The sequence below is a fragment of the Conger conger genome, chromosome 12, assembly GCF_963514075.1.
Source record: "Conger conger chromosome 12, fConCon1.1, whole genome shotgun sequence".
NCBI lineage: Eukaryota > Metazoa > Chordata > Actinopteri > Anguilliformes > Congridae > Conger > Conger conger.
The window spans coordinates 31,239,444-31,260,093 of record NC_083771.1 but is presented as its reverse complement, the minus strand read 5'-3'; the positions used below and the strand labels follow the sequence as shown (position 1 = coordinate 31,260,093).

Genomic DNA, 20,650 nt, shown 5'->3' with positions numbered 1-20,650 from the left:
AAAAGCAGGGGCGGGCAGACTGCCTCTCTTTCTCTCTCGCCATGGTGCCGCCATTTGGCGAATCTCGCCGGCCCTTCAGTTAGTTGCTGGGGCATGCATGGCGGTAGCAGGGGGGGGGGGTTATGGGATGGCGTGTCGCAGAGAGGAGAGGCTAGGAAAGGGAACAGAGCGCTCAGTCTCCGTTGCGGGGTCTGTGTGAGGGCTGGGCCGCTCCCCTGACATGCTGTCTGGCCCCGGTGCGGTTAGGAGTCTGAATGAACCGGGGAGGGGCGGGGTCCTCCTTGGCAGAGAGACAGAGCAGGCTCAGTGTCTCTGTGTGGTCAGCAGTCATTGACACACCGGTCACACTCCTCCCCTCTTCACTTCCACAGCCGGAGGGAGGGAGGGAGGGGGGGAGGCGAAGGGAGGAGGAGGAGGAGGAGGAGGAGTGTGCCAGAGAGGAAAAAAGGCTTTGCTGTCTGTGTCGCCCCAGAGGTCGAGATTCATTTCTTGTTATTCTGCTCCAAATACTCGGAAATAGAGGGCATATTCCCACCAGATTTCAGAAGTCCTGTTCTCCCCCCCACCCCTCCCCACCTTATTTTCTTGATGGGTAACATAAAGGATGTCCGGTTCAGGGAAAAGAGACAACAGGGAGACCTCTGCCTCTACAAAGCATCTGCTACAGCCACCAGGGGCAAGCGCAGAGACCAGAGCCGTTTAAAATGTCAGATGTAAAAACCAAAATTAAATAAAATATATATCAAATAAATAGTTTGTAAGCTCATGAACTATGGAGAATGGTAAAATAAAAGAATGACTTTCACATGAAGAATAGGGTTGTCATGGGAACGCCTATGTCAATAGTGAATGCACACACACACACACATGCAAAAGCGCAGATACTCATCGACAAGGATGATTTTTGTGAAGAATATTTTCTTGTATCTGTGAATTGTTTTGCGAGCTATGCATACCTACTTATAGAACCATTACCTCAATCTGACATCAGTGTACCGCATAGCTGTGCATCCGTTTGCCTTTCTCGGCACAGCGTTTATTGTAATGTACTGGACATAGCAGCTTATAGTTTGCCACGTGCAAAATAGGGATGCAATTTACTGGCAGTCCTGCAAAATGCATCCAACTTATTGAGTGTGACACATTATGTGGTTAACAGGTTGGCTATCTGGCTTGCTCGATAAATCAGTCTTGGTCTATAAGTGCAACACAAACATCATTAAATATGAGCAAGATTCATCAAGAGCTACAGTACCAGTCAGTCAGCCTCCACACATGGTCGTCTTCTAGCTGGCAAAATCATACGCTACAGGAGGGCTATATTTTACAATATGCCAGAATGTCATACAATAAATGACAAATGTATATAGATGAAGATTGTTTTAGAGTATGCAATCTTCCATGCATGTCACATCACACCTAAATATATTGATAAAATTACATCGAGCTCATTGTGGCCAAGACTCAACTCCAAGGTCAACACTCGCAATATGTTGTGCCTGCTGTGGTGGTGAGGCTGGGGGGCGGGTTATGGGGTGGGGGGGAAATCGACGTGGAGAAAATGAAGAAGGTGATAGAGAGGGACAGAAGGAAAGATAGATTGAGGAGAGGCGAGAGGAAGAAGGATTGAGGGAGGGAGGGAGATTGGCACAGCTGCGCTGACAGACTGCTCGCACCTGTGAGCGACTGCAGGAGCGGGGGGAAGGCGGGCGGCGGAGTGCCATCTGTTCCCTGTGAGGGAACCAGCCATTGCCCTGGGAACCAAGAGCTCAGCTGGGACCCACTGCCCCACAACACTGAGGCCACGACGTAGACCTGCAGAGGCAGGGCAGTGAGGTCACAATCTAGACCTGCAGAGGCAGGGCAGTGAGGTCATAATCTAGACCTGCAGAGCCAGGGCAGTGCGGTCACAATCTAGACCTGCAGAGGCAGAGCAGTGATGTCATAATCTAGACCTGCAGAGGCAGGGCAGTGAGGTCACAATCTAGACCTGCAGAGGCAGGATAGTGAGGTCACAATCTGGACCTGCAGACGCAGGATAGTGAGGTCACAATCTAGACCTGCAGAGGCAGGGCAGTGAGGTCACAATCTAGACCTGCAGAGGCAGGATAGTGAGGTCACAATCTGGACCTGCAGAGGCAGGATAGTGAGGTCACAATCTAGACCTGCAGAGGCAGGGCAGTGAGGTCACAATCTAGACCTGGAGAGGCAGGATAGTGAGGTCACAATCTAGACCTGCAGAGGCAGGGCAGTGAGGTCACAATCTAGACCTGCAGAGGCAGGATAGTGAGGTCACAAGCTAGACCTGCAGAGGCAGGATAGTGAGGTCACAATCTGGACACGCATGATGCAGTCTAGAACATTGGAACACTGACAGTCTAGACACAATGTATACTGTAACTGTGGATCCACAAGACATAGTCAAGAGCAGAAAGGCATGTATTGTTAACACAAAGACCAGGGCTGTGGAGACCAGAACCTAGTCTTATGGACGCAGGGCACGCATAGAGTTCAGGAACCTTGAACAAAGGATTCTAGCCTCTTTCTTGCATTACAAAAGGCTTGTCAGTTTTTAAGAAATTATCTTCATTCTTCAATGTCAATTGTTAACTTTGCTTTGTGTTATGTGAAGTATCCAGTTCATGGCAGGATCGTTATCCCATGAAAAAACAGTTAAGAATATCTCAGTCAGTCTGTTAATGAGCAGTTTGAATATCTTTCAGCTGGATGACGGACTGTGAAGGTAATGGGATAATTGATATAACCTGTGTGCAGTTTGAGCTTCTAGAAGAGGGAAGTGTGCAGCTGTGCGGTTTCTCTCTGAGCACTATCTATTTAGTAGTTTTTATTAATTATATGTGTTATTTTACTCTCAGTGGTATTGTAAATATGTGCAATTTTAACAGAGACCAAAATATAGAACCAAGAATTATAGCCCAAGAACAAGGTTATAATCCCAGGATACATAGTCCAAGTACACAGTTATAATCCTAGAGCGTTTCTGATTAGTCTGGTGTGGTCAACTTCTTCGTTAGTGCAGGCATAAGAGAGCTTTCAGTATCTAGTCTTGATTCTAGGCTGCCTTTGGAGTCTGTTATTGCCATTTGTCAACATGAGGACCAGAATTGTGTCAAGGAAAATAAAGGAAGCCATTCTGGGGCTGGGAAATAAGAAAAAAAAAGAGCCAGACCAGTTTACCAAAAATATCATTATGAAGAAAGAGCACTGCTCAGATCACCAACTGCCTGCTTGGCCAAGGAAGTCCTTGACCGAAGAATTCTCACCATAAGGATGAAACACTGCCTAACACCTGTCTGGCAGGTCAGAAACACTATTTGGGCATTGGGTGTGTCAGTGACTACTGTCTGCCAAAGAACATAACTACAGGGGCTACACTACAAGATACAAACCACTAGTTAACCACTAGCCACAAAAACAGGATGCCCAGGTTACAGTTTGCCAAGAAGTACTTTAAAGAGATCTTAGTTTGACCCTTCAAGAACAAAAATGTACCTCCGCTGTCACTTTATTTCTGATAATGTAGGACTACTTTTGTTTTCATGCAGTGGGCTCCAGAATTATTGGTACCCTTTATAAATATGCACAAGAAATACTGTGAACTAAAAAATGATAGCTATTGACATAAGCTTTATTTTCCAACATGTGTAAAGTAGTGTGCTTTATCAATGATCAAACTACCAAAGTCTCATTGTTCAGATAAAACAAATAACAGTTATTTGCACCCCTGGTTTAATACTTTGTGCAAACACCCCTGGCAAACATGACAGCCATGAGTCTTTCCCTATACTTTGTGATAAGGTTAAAGAACACATTTTGAGGGATTTATGACCTCCATGCAGAATTTTTCTGAATCATTGATATCCTTGGCTTATGGACCCCCCTCAGTTCAGACCACAGGTTTTTGATGGCATGTCTGGAGACTGAGATGGATTCACTATCTGCTGGACAATCTACGTACGATCTAGTCTCTGCTTCCTAGCAAAGACGACCAGATTTTCTACCAAAATCTGCACTTTAAACACATGCCAATTGTTTGATTACAATACAAATGAAGAACAATCATGGCGCTTGCTGTATGAAAACAAAGAGTCCAGAACCCAATGGAGCAGGATGGCAGCCAGTGCCAGGCCAGAGAAAGGTCCAGAGAAAATCACTGTGCAGAGATGAGTCCATCACCCGGGCCCGTGGCACGGTTCTGGGAGCGCCGGGTCCGTCAGCCGGCCCGTTGGGGGGCTGGAGGATCCGGGCGGACCGCGCCCCGCTTCAGCAGATGCGCTTCCACAGGAAGCCGAGGGGCCTGCTCTGCGCCTCCACCAGCGCTCCTGTAAGAGGAACCGTCGGAGGGAGAGGTGCAGCTGGCGTTCCGGCGACGCCGCTGCGTACGGAGACGCGAGCTGGCAGTCCGCGTTCTCCCCGCTGAATTCGGGAGGGTTGCGGAGAGGAAATACAATGCGGTGAAGCTCTGTGAGAGAAACGGGAACCGTGAGGAAGCCTCTCCTTTGAGTTCTGGAGAAAATCGATGTCTACGGTGTACAAGTGGAACAGAATCTGATGGGGAATTAATATCTCCTACCCATTGTTATGGCTGTATTTTATTAATGCAGCCCCCCCACCCTCCGCCCCCCCCTCCCCACACACACACACCATTTCTAAAGAATAAAAATAACAATAATAATTATTGTTATTATTATTTTATTTGTATTTTTGGCTTGGGTATTTTTTTTACTGTTAGAGTGATTGGGTTTGTTTTAGGATTCCATTTTTAGGATATGTGGCCTTTCTGTCTTGTGTTTTGTATCCTGTGCAAGATCTGCCTTGTGTATTAAATGCTGCTGAAAATAACTATTGATTAATGTTTAATAAATAATTAGAAATAGCTCAGAATAGCGCAAGTAGGCATTTCAAAAATAGGGGTCCCTTGCATCTACGATATTGGTAATAACTGTATCTGTGTGTGTGTGTGTGTGTGTGTGTGTGTGTGCGCGTGCGTCTGTGCGTTGGTAATGTGTCTGCTGTTATGCCAAAGTCTGTACAAGTCTTGGCACCATTTCCAATGTCAAAATGTTAATTGTGGCCCTCGAATCAACTCAGCCTTTGTTTTAGGAAAATAAAAATGATGTAACATTTGTAAGGACGATAAGGGAGATGGGCTATTGGCACTGACTGAAGGAAGCCCTGATAACCCCATGAAGGAAAAGTCGTAAAAACATAATCATTATCTCTCGCTCCAGCTCTGGCGCTTTCTGAGAGATTCCAAGAAAACATTTGGAATTAGTTGTAAATTACATCAGCCTTATTTGTCCACAATTCATGAAAAGAGAAAGAAAGGACGGAACCATGAAAAGCAAGATTTAAGTAATCATTCCTCCTGCTCGGACGCCTTCGTCCTGCTCCTCTCCCGCAGACTCAGTGTAAGGACCCACCAGGGCTCAGAGGCTTGATGCAACATGTCAGTCCTGAGTGATTGTAAAAGGCTCATTTGTCATGACGAATTGCTAATCCGCTGAATCGCCACCAGTTGGCTTGATGTAATGGGGCCGTTCTGGTGGGATTTTCCGGCGGGCCTGTTCTACAGGACTGCACCGCGGACTAAGAGACAAAACCACTTGTTAGAGTTTGCTCTAACCCAGGGGTGGGCAATTCCAGTCCTGGAGGGCCGGTGTGTCTGCAGCTCTTTGTTTCCACCAATTACCCTGGCTAAATGAGCTATAATTGGCTGTATACACCAACACTGGTTCACTTGTGGATTAGATCACAGTAAAACGTTTTTATGAAGGGACACAAGAACAATTTCCGGCTGTCATTTATGGTCTTATCATGAAATGTAGCTAAAATTTCAGGTGGCTCAATGTTAGGGCTAATTAAGTAATTACAGCCGGCAGTTGGTATGGAAACCAGAAACAGGCCCTCTTTGGCCACCTCTGCTCTAACCTCTGCACCACTCCAGTTCTCCAGTTGAGCTTCAGGTCAGTTCAGTTCAGTTCAGTTCAGTTCAGTTCAGTTCGGTTCGGTTCAGTTCAGTTCAGTTCAGTCCGGCTACAGCAGCACTGGCCCTGTAGAAAGTGCTGTTTTTGATGTTGCTCAGCACTTAATTGATCACCTACATCGGTTGATTACCCAAATCAGCTCTTTACACAATTAACTCACTGTGTCTTTCATTAACTTCCATTGTGTCTGAACTGGTTGATTTTATTGAATTCAAAAATTGTATTAAATTAATGAATCCAATGAAAAATGTAGACCCTACAGAGTTTGGGTGACCAGGTATATGCCATTAGGCTACAAATAGTTAAGAACAAATTTGTATTTCATCTCCCATTGAGATTTAGAAGAGCAGAAATCTGGTGTTTATAATAAACTGCATCAATCACTGAGCCATGTAACTTTTGGCAGCATACAAGTGATAAAGGAAGCTTTCTATTTGTGTGTCAAACTCAGAAATGAAGCTACATTTAATTCCAACGATATTCACAGTCACTGTTTAAGCAGGGCATTACATCTACGCAGGAATTAATGGAGCTATTTATATAGCTATTAATTAAGCCAATCACCCTTATCTTTGAGTAATGTGTTTCAGTCCATATTACATTTTTTCATTTTTAGACATCATCACAAATTTGCCTGTTACTTGAAATGGATGAGAAAATAAAGCCTGTATAAGAATAATGAAATGCTAAGACATCAGAGTCCTCACTGTAAGTAAAAGACAATGTGCAATAGTCTGAACATGTCTTGTCAGTATCTGTTTGTCAGTAAGGAAATGGGTGAGCACGCACTACACATACCAAGAGACCACACATTCTCTGGCTACCACTGAAAACCTGTTTGTGCCACAAACACACACACGAACACAAACACAGGTCTTGAAATAAAGTTGTGTTGTTAGTAGCATCTCTAGCAGGATCCATGCTTTCTAGTCAGGAGAAACAATCAATAAATCAACAATTTAAGACAATCCCAGGCTAAATGCTGCCTCTGTCTCCTGTTCTTTCTCATCCTTCCTGGCTGTCTTTGTCGTCCTCCCATTTACATCCTCCTATTCTCTTTCTCATTCCTCCATTATGTCCCCATCCTCTTCCTCTACCTCATTCCCTTCTTTCCCCTCTCTGCCCTTTTTCTGCCCTATCTCTCTCTCTCTCTCTCTCTCTCTCTCTCTCCCTCTCTCCCTCCCTTTGAGTCTTCACACTACTAATGAGTCAGTCAGACATGGTGCTAATAGTGTTAATGGAGTAAGGTGTGGAAAGAGGGGGATAGAGGGAGGTGTGATGAGTGATGCAGTACAATTGTGAGGGTGTGTGTGTGGGTGTGGGTGTGTGTGCACGCTCGCTTGTGTCTGCATGAGCGTGCTTGTGTGTGTGTGTGTGGCATTGTGGACGGATTTTTTTTTTTTACGAGCCCTTTATACGGGCAGATCTCCCCCCCCCCCCCCCCCCATCCACTCTGTCTCTGTGCATTAGACTGTTCTGCCTCCTATTCATGAAACACTTGAGTCACTCTGTTTGATTTAAATGCTTCCTCTAAGACGCGGTACATTTAGGGCCAGAACGCTGCCCCTGTGGGGGGGGGGGGGGGGCGACAGCTTTCACGCATAGTTTAATCAAATTCCTCCTGCGTCGCTGGCGGTTGCCTCCGCAGTCTGACAGCCAAGGTTATCACAGCGTATACAGGTTACAGCTCTGACCTTGTGTTCACAGAGCAAGGAGCTTCTTTGTCTGGAGAAGATGAACAGGTAATGGAGGAGGCAGGGGCTGATTGCAGAGTGGAGGGGTGTTTTCACATACAGGCTCCTGTGGAACAGCAGCTTTACGGCTTAGGCTGAATCCATATTTTGCCATCGTCCGTGTAGACTCAGTTTCTCAGCCTTGGTTTAGTTCTCAAAGGGCAGGTGTTTTCATGTGAATCTACCGATAGCCAGAAAACCACTCTTGATGCACCTTGCGTGTGTGCTTGTGAGCTACTTGTTGGCTTCTTGGCCTTGTGTCTCCCCTGATTTCTCCAGCCACAGCATGTTAAATAGGTATCTGTGGTGTTTGGAAATGAGGCACCATGCAGTATCATATCACTTAATTCCTAACCTGCATTCATTTGTTGCCCTCAGTTACCAATTACAGCTCAGTAGGGTGGGATTGAAATACATATACACAGTATAAATATAAACATAAACTCAATTTATCTCTCTCTGTCACTGTCTCTCACTCTCTCTCTCTCTCTTACTTAATCTCTCTCTCTCTCACTCTCTATTATTCCTGTCCTCTTTAATGCTGCTTCTGACTGGAGTTTCTGTTCCATTCTTATAAGTGAGTCTCTGGAGACACATTTTCACTGGTGGGAAGAGGGGGTGGATTATGTATGTAGGGACAGAGGAGGGACAGGGGAAGAGGGAAAAAATGCGAGTGGGGGCTAGGCAGAGAATGGGCAGACCCATCAAAGGCTTGATTAGGGTGATGTAAAGAATAAAGGAATATCTCCCTCTCTTGCTCTGTCTCTCTGCTTTTCTCTATCTTGCTCTCTCTCCCCCCCTCTCTCTCTCTCCCCACTGTACCAATGGTGGCGGTTGAGCGACAAAAATATGAAATATAACTGTGTTTGATAATGATCCAGAGTATTTGATGGCTTTGCATAATTAACATTGAATAATTTGGATTTAAATAAGGATTGCTCTCCTCCTTTGGAGCAAATTCGGTTTTTCTCTCGAGTGCACCTGTGATTATGCGCTGCTCCTTTGCATTTCACATGAAGTCATTTTAGCAAACGACAAAAGCCCAATATCTGAGCTTCATATTCTAATCACAATTAATTAACATGACTCAATCTCCTCATTTGCATTAAAAGCTATTGAATGCAAAGAGCTGGGTACAGCTACACTGTTTGACACCAAGCGAGCTGTTCTTAATTAAACCGGCAAAACTGTGAAACACTGGCGTTGAACACAATGACGGCCCTTAACAGTTAACTTCCCTGCCTCTGTGATTTACCAACAAACTGTCACTGTTGTGCAGAAGCCCCTCATTTCACTGACGCTGTCGAAATTGGGCTCGTCCTTTTACGCACAAATCAGTAATCAGGAGTGAGAATTCAATGGCACGAGATTGCATTAGATTTATTAGCGCTGCGGCTTTGGTGTGGGGAGGTGGGGTAGTTGACATTTCGACAAGAGGATGAAAATCAGATTGGCATTTTGTAGATTGGAGGCCGGGCGGCGTCGGGCCGGCTGATGATAATTTCAGGTCGCTCCTTGATTCTGGCGCCGTGCCAGCGGTGCAGCTCTTGAACGTACTGGGCGTGGGCGCGGGGGGGAGAGCCAGGCTGCTCGCCATCCAGCGCCTTTGTCCAGGAGGTGAATACGGCTTCAGAAAATGGTGCCGAACACCTTCCCTGCTGGAAAAAAAACTGCTCAAGGTTTTGAGACAGCTGGTAACTGGTTGGCCGATTCGGACCAGCTCCCAGCTCAACATGGTTCAGCTGATTGAGCCGTTCATACCAGTTTAATACGGTTTGACCAGGTGGAGTGGCTACCAGATCAGACAAGCTACCAGCACTAGCTGGTTGACCTGCTCATACCCAGTTAGACCTGCTTCATGACCAGCTTGGCTATGACCAGCTCATACCCAAACTGGCCAAGCCAAACTGGCCATAGCTGGATTTAACAGCAGATTTCCTCTCAGCCCCAATTGATTATCCCCCGCCCCAATAATGTAAATCTATGCTCCATGTACTTTCAAAATGCCTGTTTGAGTAAAGTCGATGGTGTGATCATTAGTACTTTTGATTTTTTAGCATACACTTACACACACATGTCTTTATGCAGCGCATTATTTTTTTCTGTACTAAATATTTCTCGCTGCTGGAACTGAGTATAAGTTTAATCTTGAATGGAAGATGTCCCGTCTGAGATTTAAACTTATAACTTTCTGGTTATAAGGCCAGTCCCATAACTGTGGCTCCAGAACTAATAATGCGTATAATGAGCATTCGTTTGCAGTGCGAAAAGTAATTATGTCCTTGAAATTTACAATATGAATTGACATGCTTGAGAAATTACTGTATTTATTTTGTGATCTTGATTAATATATTCTACAAACGTAATTGCAACTACAAGAAAAAATGGCTGTTTTCTTTTTTAATTAATTGTCATTTACCAGGGAAATTGCCTTCTGTAAATTAAAGAGCCTGAGTGTGTACGTGTGTGTGTCAAACGAATCCCAATCAATATACTGTTTCTCTCTCAGCAAAAGTGTATATCAAGGGCGGCCTGTAGCGTAGTGCTTACGGTACATGACTGGGACCCACAAGGTCGGTGGTTCGATCCCCAGTGTAGCCACAATAAGAGATCCGCACAGCCGTTGGGCCCTTGAGCAAGGCCCTTAACCCTGCATTGCTCCAGGGGAGGATTGTCTCCTGCTTAGTCTAATCAACTGTACGTCGCTCTGGATAAGAGCGTCTGCCAAAATGCCATTAATGTAATGTAATATAGATATGAATATTATAGCTATAGCAATTACTACAAGACTGTCTACTGATAACATGAACAAGAACAGGCATCAATTCAGGCACAACCCCTGCTAATGAGTCGCAGTGTGAGGGTGCCATTCTTGGTAGCGATTGTTGTTCTGTCTCAGTTTCATATTTCTCTGACACACTTCTCTGTGTGTGTATGTGTGTGTGTGTGTGTGTCACTCTATAAACGTAGCAAATGGACAGATGTAATTTCCTGTTTGTTGTAAACAGAAGTAATGGAGGACAACAACTGCCTTCAAGGTGAATGTTCTCCACCGTCCCTAACAGCAAGCTACTGCTGCAGCTGCTTATGCATTCAGGTGGAGGGCAAAACTCACTGAAAAGTCCCTCTATAGAGTCATCATATTGATATTCACTGAATGTAATCCAGCAGTCCAAATGACCTCTTTCTTTCATGTCGAGGAAAGACATGAGTTTGTTGCGTTGTGTGATGGCTGAGGAGTCTTAGATAAGGAATATTTCCAGGAATGTTAGCGACAAGAGAAATCCCATCCATCATCGAAACATAGGCTAGGAATGCATTTGTGTGCAATTGAATCTAATTTTAGGACTAGAAAGCATTGTCTCTTTCCGTTATGACAAGAAGCCAATGAGCTTGCATTCATTTAAGAGTGTAATATTTCACATACGAGAGATTCTATCCAAAGTACTGCCTCTAGCCGTAAGCTACAGTCTAGCTTAAAATCAGAATGCAGTCCTCTGCTCTGGCAGACAAGCTGTTAGGACAGGCATGGTTCGCTGACCCAAAAAGACAGTTGGCTAAGCTAAGCTAAGCTTGGAGTTAATTTGTTTATATTTTATTGTTAGCATATTCTTTGTTTTGTTTTTCCTGTTCCTGAAATAATAGATCAGTGTATGCCACACAAAGGAAACAAACCTGAACAATATTAACATAGTGCCAGTATGACTGGAAAACATTGTGATGCGGGTCCTCCAGAAATTCACACTGGCAGCAGTGTTAAGACTATTTAATTGAGGATTGTAGCTAGGTTTGGGTGGGGGGGTGACAGATGAGCAGAAAGAAAGCGGGGGGGGGGGGGGGGCGGTTAATGTGAAGACACAGATGAAAGGGGGAGAAAGAGGTTTAACTCTTATGACCTGATCGCCAGTAATACCCTCGCTTTACTGTCAGGAGCGTGGGATCAGGCGGCTGAAGTCCGTTGGCGGACGGCTGAGATGCTCTAATTACACGTCCTCGCTCCCGCCTGACGCTCTCACTCGCTTTCACTGAGCGGACCTTGTTAGCCTGACCGCACGCGGCATTCGGGCGGATGTTTGGGATAAATAGCCCGTGTGGAAAAAAGAACACCGGCCGGTCGGTGTAATAGCGCAGTCATACGATAACAGATAGCTCTCTGCGTGTGCAATGCAGGGAGGTTCTCAGCGAGATTGCGGTGGCTCTGTCTGACCCAATTGCTATAAATAAATATGGACCAGGCATACGATAGGAGAAGAGCAGGGAGACATAGCATACAGACGGATGATCACAGAGGAAAACGTTCTCATACGGACACGTGCCTGCTTCTGGCTTGGTACACTTTCCCTACTTCGCACTTAGCCTACTAAAAAGGGAGAGAAAATAAGGGCTTATTAAACCATGTTAGTGTACCTCCAGCCTTGCCTGCAGCCTGAAGGACAAAAAGGAACTGTGTGTTCTTAGCTGGATTTGTGTGCGTTTGTGGCTCATTGGTTAAAGACAGGCTTGTGAAATACTTTTACCTTGTCATTTGGCCACGTTCCTTTTCCCGAGCGCTTGCCCTCATCTGCTTTTATCCCTGTAATTCAAGTAGCTTCATTGGCACATAATATATTTGTACATTTTGCCAAAGCTTATAGAAATCATTTTAAATGATAGTATATTTTCTTGGCCATTCAGTTCCCCAAGGTGAGTCCATTCAGCCAAATTGGCTCATAGAGCTGAAGTTGAACGCACTAATGACTTGAGAGAAGCATGCACACCTCTACACTTTTAAAAGGCATTGAAAGTTAGCATTTTAAGTTGATGAGCGGAACGCAAATAATTGGCCCATGAAGTGCCTCTGACGCAGACTTCCCCTATTCTCTGTCACGCTCTCTCTCTCTCTCTCTCTCTCTCTCTCTCTCTCTTCTCAGTCAGGAGACTGGAGTGCTTTCAAGCATTTCCATTTAGTTATCGCTTACATGAAGTTTAATGTTCCCCACCCACAAACTAAATTTATGCTGTAATTGTTCAGGGCTGTGATGGCCTGGGATAGTGGGGCCCAGTGTGGGATCTTTGCAGTTGTCAGATGAGTGAAGCATGCAAAAAACATATTTCCAAAATGCCATGCCCTTCAAAAGTATTGTAACAGTAGAGTTAATTATTTGCTGCATGCTTAAGACAACAACAATCTGCTATCATTTCATGGTATTTACATGCATATGTTTGACCATTTTACATAAACAGCTGTTTTTGTGTTGAGTCCACCAATTAAGTAACAGGTGTTAACAGTTACCTTTATATGGATTTCTCACATATAAAAAAGCAGTGAGCCTCTAGTCTTTGCCTTTGTTATCATCTGTGGAGATTGCATTTGGAGTCAGAAGGCATACACTATTATGAAGACCAGAGAATTAACCAATCTGTAAGCTGAGAGAACAGAATAATGTATTAGCACAGAAACTGGAGTACAACTGTTTCGAAAGTCTTGAAAAAGAAAGAAGCCGCTGGTTACAAGTCAATAAACACCATACAAGTCAGCCAAGAACAGGTAACTGCAGCTGATGACAGACAAATCCTAAGACCTGTGAGCAAAACCCCATAAAACAACGGTCAGTGACATCACCAACAGTCTCCAGAGAGCAGGGGTGAAAATATCACAAGCCACGGTAAGAGGAAGACTAAATACCACCAAAATGTCACAAAATCTTTATAACATCGGTTGTAAATGTGAAAAGGGAAAGCAAAAGGCTTATGATTAGCTTATGGCTTCACTGAAGCCGGAAATCGTCTCATTACACATTTACATCATTTGACAAATGCTCTTATTCAGAGAGACTTACAGAAGTGCTTTGAACTTTGGAATGACAAGATGGCTTCCAATGTACGTATGTGCTGGCAAGTAAAAAGCTCCTGTTCACACAATTAGTGCTATGGTTCTTATAGGTGCAGTCAGGGTAGGGTAAATAAGTGGGAAAATGTTTGTTTTATTGAGGATGAGTGTAGGGTTGTTAAGTGCTTTTGTCCAGATGTGCTCTGGAGAGATCTTTTTCTGGATCACTTTTCCTGTCCCGGGATTTGACTGAGCTCTCTGGTGATAAATGTTTTGCTACAGTGCTGGCCTAGTGAATTAAATCAAGGGGTATCCAAAAGTAACCACACATTTATGTGAGGAGCACGACTTGATGCCAGGGGAGACAAGTACAACAAATGATATCCTCTTGTGTGCAGAAAGTAGAGCATCCATAAAATAGATTTAAAAGCTGCTTCAGCAGCCAGCATGCCAGTGCGTATTCTCATTGTGTTGCCTTTTCAGTTTAACAGAGAAAATGTCGATGTAAATGAGCATTTTACATATTCCTGCTGTGTTTTTCCAGTGGTCAACTTATTTTGTAAGGTCTGAAGTAGATTTTTTATAGAACGCGCAGGAAAGTTCCTGGAGCGATTTTTGTTCCAAAGTGAAAACTGGCATTTCAGTCACATTATGTAGCTGCATTCGGAAAAATATCCAGTGTCTTCCAATAAAGACTAAAGGTAAAAGGGCTAAAGGTTCAAACTTTTGGCTCTGTGTCTTCATCAGTGAGATGGTGTCATGTGCTGATTGCAGCCTTTTATTCCAAATACAATCTACTCGGAGAAGAATTGTTAATCAGAACCGGCAATCTCAGTCCATCATTATTTTTGCACCGTTTACAAACAGGTAATCACAACATTTTCACAATGGACCCTTTTTCACTGAATTGACAGACCCAGTAAAACATTGAAAAAACTGAACTGACCCAATTGTTCAGAAAACCTGAACAATTTACGTGATATTAATGAAAACTGAACAAGAGGTGTAGCTTCAGTGAAGGAATGCAAAAAAGGATGGTTTTATACGATTGAATATTCATAAACCTGAATTCCATAACGATTTTTTCAAACAAGTTTATTGTTTACTGTAATACTGCTTATTCTTTATGTTATTGAAGGATCTGGCAGGACTCAAGAACTTAGGTAGGCTAGAAACAATTGCTTGCAGCACCAAATGCAAAAAGGAGCATACATTTAAAGTATAAATGAATTGCATTGTCATTTCAGCCCTTCAGTTAAAACCCAAGGTGCAAAATAGTACAATAACTACATTCATAAAAGATCTCCACTCAGTATTAAAAAAAAACCTGACTAGGTTTCAGCGACCCTCAGAAAGGATTAAGGCTTCTGTGAAAGCAAGATAAATGATTCAGGAGTCTCTCATGTTTAAGCTTTTCTGTTCATTTAACTGTGGCTAAAGTGCTCTCATTTTATTTTCTGTTAGAATTGTATAAACTTGCAGTGAGGACTACCAAGGTTTTTATGTCTTGAGTAAATTCAGATTTGTTTTCCCCTAACATCATTTAATATGGATGGATGTAGGCTTTATGATTGCATATCATGAAAACTGACATATTTTTGTTCCATTTTATTTGAGACCGGAATCACTTCTTAGTTATCTTCCATGGGATGTGTTTTTAAGTTCAGACAATAAGAGCAGAACAACATAGTCAAAATACAACTTTGCCGCAAATGTACTTGTCATTTTGTTTGGTAGGGTCCTGAGGTAGTGAGAACTGAATGTCAGTGGTAGGGTTCAGTATGGTGTTGGTGGGAGATGTTAATGTTATGTTCTTATGTCACTGAGCTGGAGGTGGTAGCTATTAGTGGCAGGGATTAGTATATTTGCTCAGTGTGCTACAAGCAGCATCTTCCAGATCCTGAGTCGTCTCTTATGTTTGTTTGTAGGCTTGCTCTTTTAATGAGTCCCCAAAGAGCTCACATCTTCCAAGGACAAAGGGATATAGACGGCTCTGTGGAGTGAGAGGTTGTTTGATCATCAGAAATGCAATCAAACATGAAGAAGTCTAGCATCTTTGAAATTCGAAGTAAGAATAGTATACCTGAAGCAGTGGAGGAAGCAGTGGTGTAGGCTTGTAACTTAGGTCTAACTCTGTCTCCAGTCAAGACTTTTATGTTAAACATAAAATGAAATATAATTATCACATAACCTGTGTTGGCAGACATAAAATTGCAAGACAAAAGCAAAAGTCAGGTAACCCACTTATTGAATTGATTCGTTCCGCAAGCAGTGCTCAAGGTAACAGCTTTGGCTTTCAAGACGTCTGCTCTAATTGCCTTTGTATTAAGCGAGTGCTCTACCAAAAAATAAAAAGGAAAGAAAGGCAAAGAAAAAAAAAAACGAATACAAAACCCACGCAGCATAAATGCAAATGCGCTATAGCTAGCTACTACATACGTGCAGAGAGTGTGGGAATCATTGCGGGGCGGGGGAAAGTCTGTCTCTAAGCGCGGGTGGCGCGAGATGGCATTTTGGCATGCGTGGGAGCGCCCGTGTCTGCGCATCTCTCCTCTCGGATCTCCGTCACGCTTGATCGCTCTCCATCCCTTGCTTCCCTTGAAAAAAAAACTCACGCCTGTCTGAATCAGCGCCGAGAAACGGCGTTATTAACAAGTCGATCAGAATGCGCGGTTAACGGCGTTGACTGTGAAGGACAGGCTCCTCGCAACGTCTCGGAAAACGATGCACCCACACCAGTGCCTCGCGCCCCCTCATAGAACCTCGAACCCCGAAATAACTGCGTACTTTGACTGACCACTGTTAACATTAACTCTCCATCTTCATAAACAACTCCACCCTGCCATTTTCAGTTTTTTTTTTACCAAACGCTGTATTCTGCACGACTTTTAAAGCAGCAATGCAGGTTTGCCAGGACGTTAGAATCAGATTTTTTTCCGTACCAGGCTTGTCACATAATGTGCCTACCTGTCGCTTATTTAACAGCTTGGACTGGGTTTCGGAGCCCTATTGCTTGGCTTAAAGATGGAAAATTCTCTTAAACTAGGGCATTTTATTTCACCGTTCCATAGAGTTCAATTTCTGCTCTTGTCATAAGTCCAACCACCGCTCTTCATTATTAATGGCACCATTAGTTTGCCGTTGCATGAACTCTTGTTGCATCCGCGCGCATTCATACAGGCAATTAGTGCAGGTGAACAGAGCAATTAGACCAGCAGGAGTGGAATAAATGGTGACTTCTGCCCCCGCTCTCTATTTCAGGCGAAGCACGTGATACTCCTCAGCCCTCCTCCCCACCATCTCCTCCACCTCCCACAGAAGGAGTCGCGGTGCAGAGTGGGAGGGGGGCTCCCTCTAGAGGCCAGGGCATCCTGGAGTCCGTCCTGGCTCAGAGGGACCACCTTCTCTCCCAGAAGGGGTCGGTGTTCCCCACGGCCCTGCCTGCGGACCTGTTGCCCATCCTGGGAAAGGGTCTGGGGTCTGGTGTCCTCTCCCCAGAGCAGGAGATCCGGAAAAGACTGCATCCCGCTCACAACAACAACCCCTCGCCTACCTCCCCCCCGGCCCCCGACAACCCCCCCGACCCACAATCCCCTTCACCTCCTGTGTCACTGAAGACGGACCCCCCAACACCCCCAACGCCCCCAGTGTTGGATGATGGCCCCTCTCTCACAATTGCTCCAGCTACCACTGTAGAGCTGGACACAGGTAATTATATCAATTTTGGAATTTCTGTTTTGTTGAAGTTACCATTTATTTTTCTTGGGTTAGTTTGATAATCTCACTGTGTGGCCCAACTATCACCCTCTCTCATTCTCTCTCTTGCTCCTTCTCTCTCTCTCTCTCTCTATATATATATATATATATATATATATATATATATTACTGCTGTGTCTGTCATGGATTTAAGAATAAAGGCTGTGTTATCATGGTAGAAATGGTGTCAAAACATAAAAAAGAAAAAATTGTCAATTGTCCCTGCTTTTTAACCCTATCCCCCCCCCCCCTCTCTCTCTCTCTCTCTCCCTCTCTCTCTCTCTAAGTTTCAGCTGCGTCACGCTGCATGGTAAATTTCTCGGATCCAGAAGGCTATATTGATTCCTTGGATGACCCTCCCCTTCCAGAGGGTGCTTTCCTGCAGTGTATTTACACAGTCACTGTCTACACGGGCTACGGAGTGGAGCTGCAGGTAGGCCAGATCGCACCCTCAACCGCCGCACGGTGTGATGTGTGTGCCTGTGTTAAACACAGCAAAACTCATTTCAGAGTGTGAATATTAATGCCAAAATTCATATTATGAGTATTCTTTTTTAAGAGAGCCACCCTTGCTGTAATTGTACAATAGACCCTGACCTCTACTGGCCATTATTGGCATATGTAGCAATATTTATATTTTTGTTGTAAGCACACCATGTTAACCGCCTTCAGAGCGCCCAACTCCCCCGCAGTCTTAAAGATGGTGATAAAGGTGACACGGATGATGAGTGGCGTGACAAGATCTTACAGGAGCTTTTCATCCCGGCCGCGTTTCGATAATCACTACCAGCCATCCCACCTCTCCTGGAAGGAGACATCGGAGACATCTGCGGCACTGTCGGAAATTAAGTTTAGAAATTTGCATGATCCTGTCGCGAAATGATGCGCAAATTAAGGAACGGAAAAGTACAGGGGAACTTGCAGGACACCCCCAAAACCTCCCCTGCTTTCTCCTGGAAAAAAACTTTGCATGCGAGGTCTGCCTCTAAGTTAGTGTGAGGTCTGCCACTACCGATACTCACTAAACATTCGTATGTGTATAATCACAATGCATTCGCAAAAGTACTAACGAATAGGGCTAAATGTCCCTGTGTATCCACAGGCCAGTGATTGGACTAAATGCTTTGGTCTCTCTGCTTCTCACAGGTGAAGAACGTCAATCTGTCAGAAGGGGAGCAGCTGTCCATCAGGGGTGTGGACGAGGGCGGGGCTCTGCTGGTGCTGGCCAATGAGACGCTTCTGGTGGAGGGTCAGGTGATCCGCAGTCCGACCAATACCATCTCGGTGTTCTTCCGCTCCTTTGTAGAGGGAGGCATGGGGACGTTCCAGCTTCACTATCAGAGTGAGTCCCAGTGAACACTATGTTACACACTAAGCTGTATGAAATCTATTCAGTGGGGTATTCAGAGTGAGTCCCACTGAACATTATGTTACACACTAAGCTGAATGAAATCTATTCAGTGGGGTATTCAGAGTGAGTCCCAGTGAACACTATGTTACACACTAAGCTGAATGAAATCTATTCAGTGGGGTATTCAGAGTGAGTCCCTGTGGGGCATTGCGGGATAGATATTGTTTGGGCAGCCAGACTGGGTGATTGTTTTTTCACACATGAAAAATCTAATGTAATAATCAAGCTGTAGTTTATTTCTGATCATTTTTTGAACCACTAAAGCATATTATTGCTTTTATTGGCATCAGCACATACCTTTTCGCTGATGAAGGCAGAATGCCAAAACGGTCAAATCTTTAGCGTCATCCAAAAAATTTCACCCTAATTCATACTATTGTAATTTATTGATCCCACAAATAAAATTTTGTGCTTGTCAAGATTTTAATTGCAGCTTTCTGCATCTGGAACTTTCCACTGCATCTGGCAGTTCTTCCCCATCTCGGCACAGTCTTTTTTCAATCCACACCTAATACAGTCTTTTTTTCAGCTGCATTAGGTGTGGATTGAACATGAAGCAAAATGCTGAGGGTCTGTCTGTAGTTACTCAGCGGTAAAGTGTGTGTTTTAGTCTCTCTGTAGTAACTCAGCAGTAAAGTGTGTGTTTTAGGCTCTCTGTAGTTACTCAGCAGTAAAGTGTGTGTTTTAGTCTCTCTGTAGTTACTCAGCAGTAAAGTGTGTGTTTTAGTCTCTCTGTAGTTACTCAGCGGTAAAGTGTGTGTTTTAGGCTCTCTGTAGTTACTCAGCGGTAAAGTGTGTGTTTTAGTCTGTCTGTAGTAACTCAGCAGTAAAGTGTGTGTTTTAGTCTCTCTGTAGTTACTCAGCGGTAAAGTGTATGTTTTAGTCTCTCTGTAGTTACTCAGCGGTAAAGTGTGTGTTTTAGTCTCTCTGTAGTTACTCAGCGGTAAAGTGTGTGTTTTAGTCTCTCTGTAGTTACTCAGCGGTAAAGTGTGTGTTTTAGTCTCTCTGTTGTTACTCAGCAGTAAAGTGTGTGTTTTAGTCTCTCTGTAGTTACTCAGCGGTAAAGTGTGTGTTTTAGTCTCTCTGTAGTTACTCAGTGGTGAAGTGTGTGTTTTAGTCTCTGTGTGTCTTAGTGTGTCTGTGTCCATGTTGCAGTCTTTCGGCTCAGCTGTGCCCTGCCCCGGAGGCCACACTTCGGGGAGGTGTCCGTCCTGGACCTGCACCCTGGAGGCACAGCCCGCTTCCACTGTCACATGGGCTACCACCTGCAGGGGGCGCCAGAGCTCATCTGCCTCAACACGTCCCTGCCCACCTGGAGCGGCCATGAGCCCAGCTGCAGGGGTGAGGGCCGGGGCTATGTGTGTGTGTGTGTGTGTGTGTGAGAGAGAGATTGCCTGCATGCATGTGTGTGTATTGTTTCCGTCAGCGTGTCAGTCAGAGTAGGTGTTGTTGTGCTGGCAGAGTGTGGTTATTTCCAGGTATATTCAAGAAAAAGCGCTCCCTGTATGAAAATGTGTGAATATTTGATGATAATATTTGAACAGGTGCTGGCAGCCACAGAACATTGTAATTCATTCATATGGGAACCCGCTGCACTATGGTGCCCTGCCCTCACAACACAATCAAGGTTTCAGCATGTACAATGACGTACAATGATGTGGACTACAGCCACAAACAGCTTTTTCTCACAAACAGTCCGTTATGCTACTGAGGGCTGTGTGCAGAGCACCACAGTGCAGACTGCCGTAGCACAATCACTGGACATCACAACGCCATGTAGCACAGCCATTACTGTAGCACAGGACTGTACAGATTTACAACATGTCCATATTAGCTTTTATGTGCCACGTACACTAACCCTACTGGATAAGGCTTGGGAATGTAACGGATGCTTCCTTTAAAATCGATCTTCCCTTCAAACAGTCTTAAACAA

The 20,650-nt window shown here is 44.4% G+C and overlaps 1 protein-coding gene across 3 annotated transcripts in view; it reads left to right on the top strand.

Annotated features, from left to right (window-relative positions):
• The window catches only part of LOC133105500 (seizure 6-like protein), a 46,768-nt gene that overhangs the window by 6,960 nt on the left and 19,158 nt on the right, over positions 1-20,650 (top strand). For 2 of the 3 annotated variants that reach the window (XM_061215639.1, XM_061215637.1), the window contains exons 2-5: positions 16,812-17,258; positions 17,594-17,739; positions 18,453-18,648; positions 19,873-20,058. In XM_061215639.1, coding sequence (XP_061071623.1) covers positions 16,812-17,258; positions 17,594-17,739; positions 18,453-18,648; positions 19,873-20,058 — 975 coding nt within the window. The remainder of the gene's footprint in view (positions 1-16,811; positions 17,259-17,593; positions 17,740-18,452; positions 18,649-19,872; positions 20,059-20,650) is intronic. The other variant, XM_061215638.1, reaches the window with a different exon arrangement.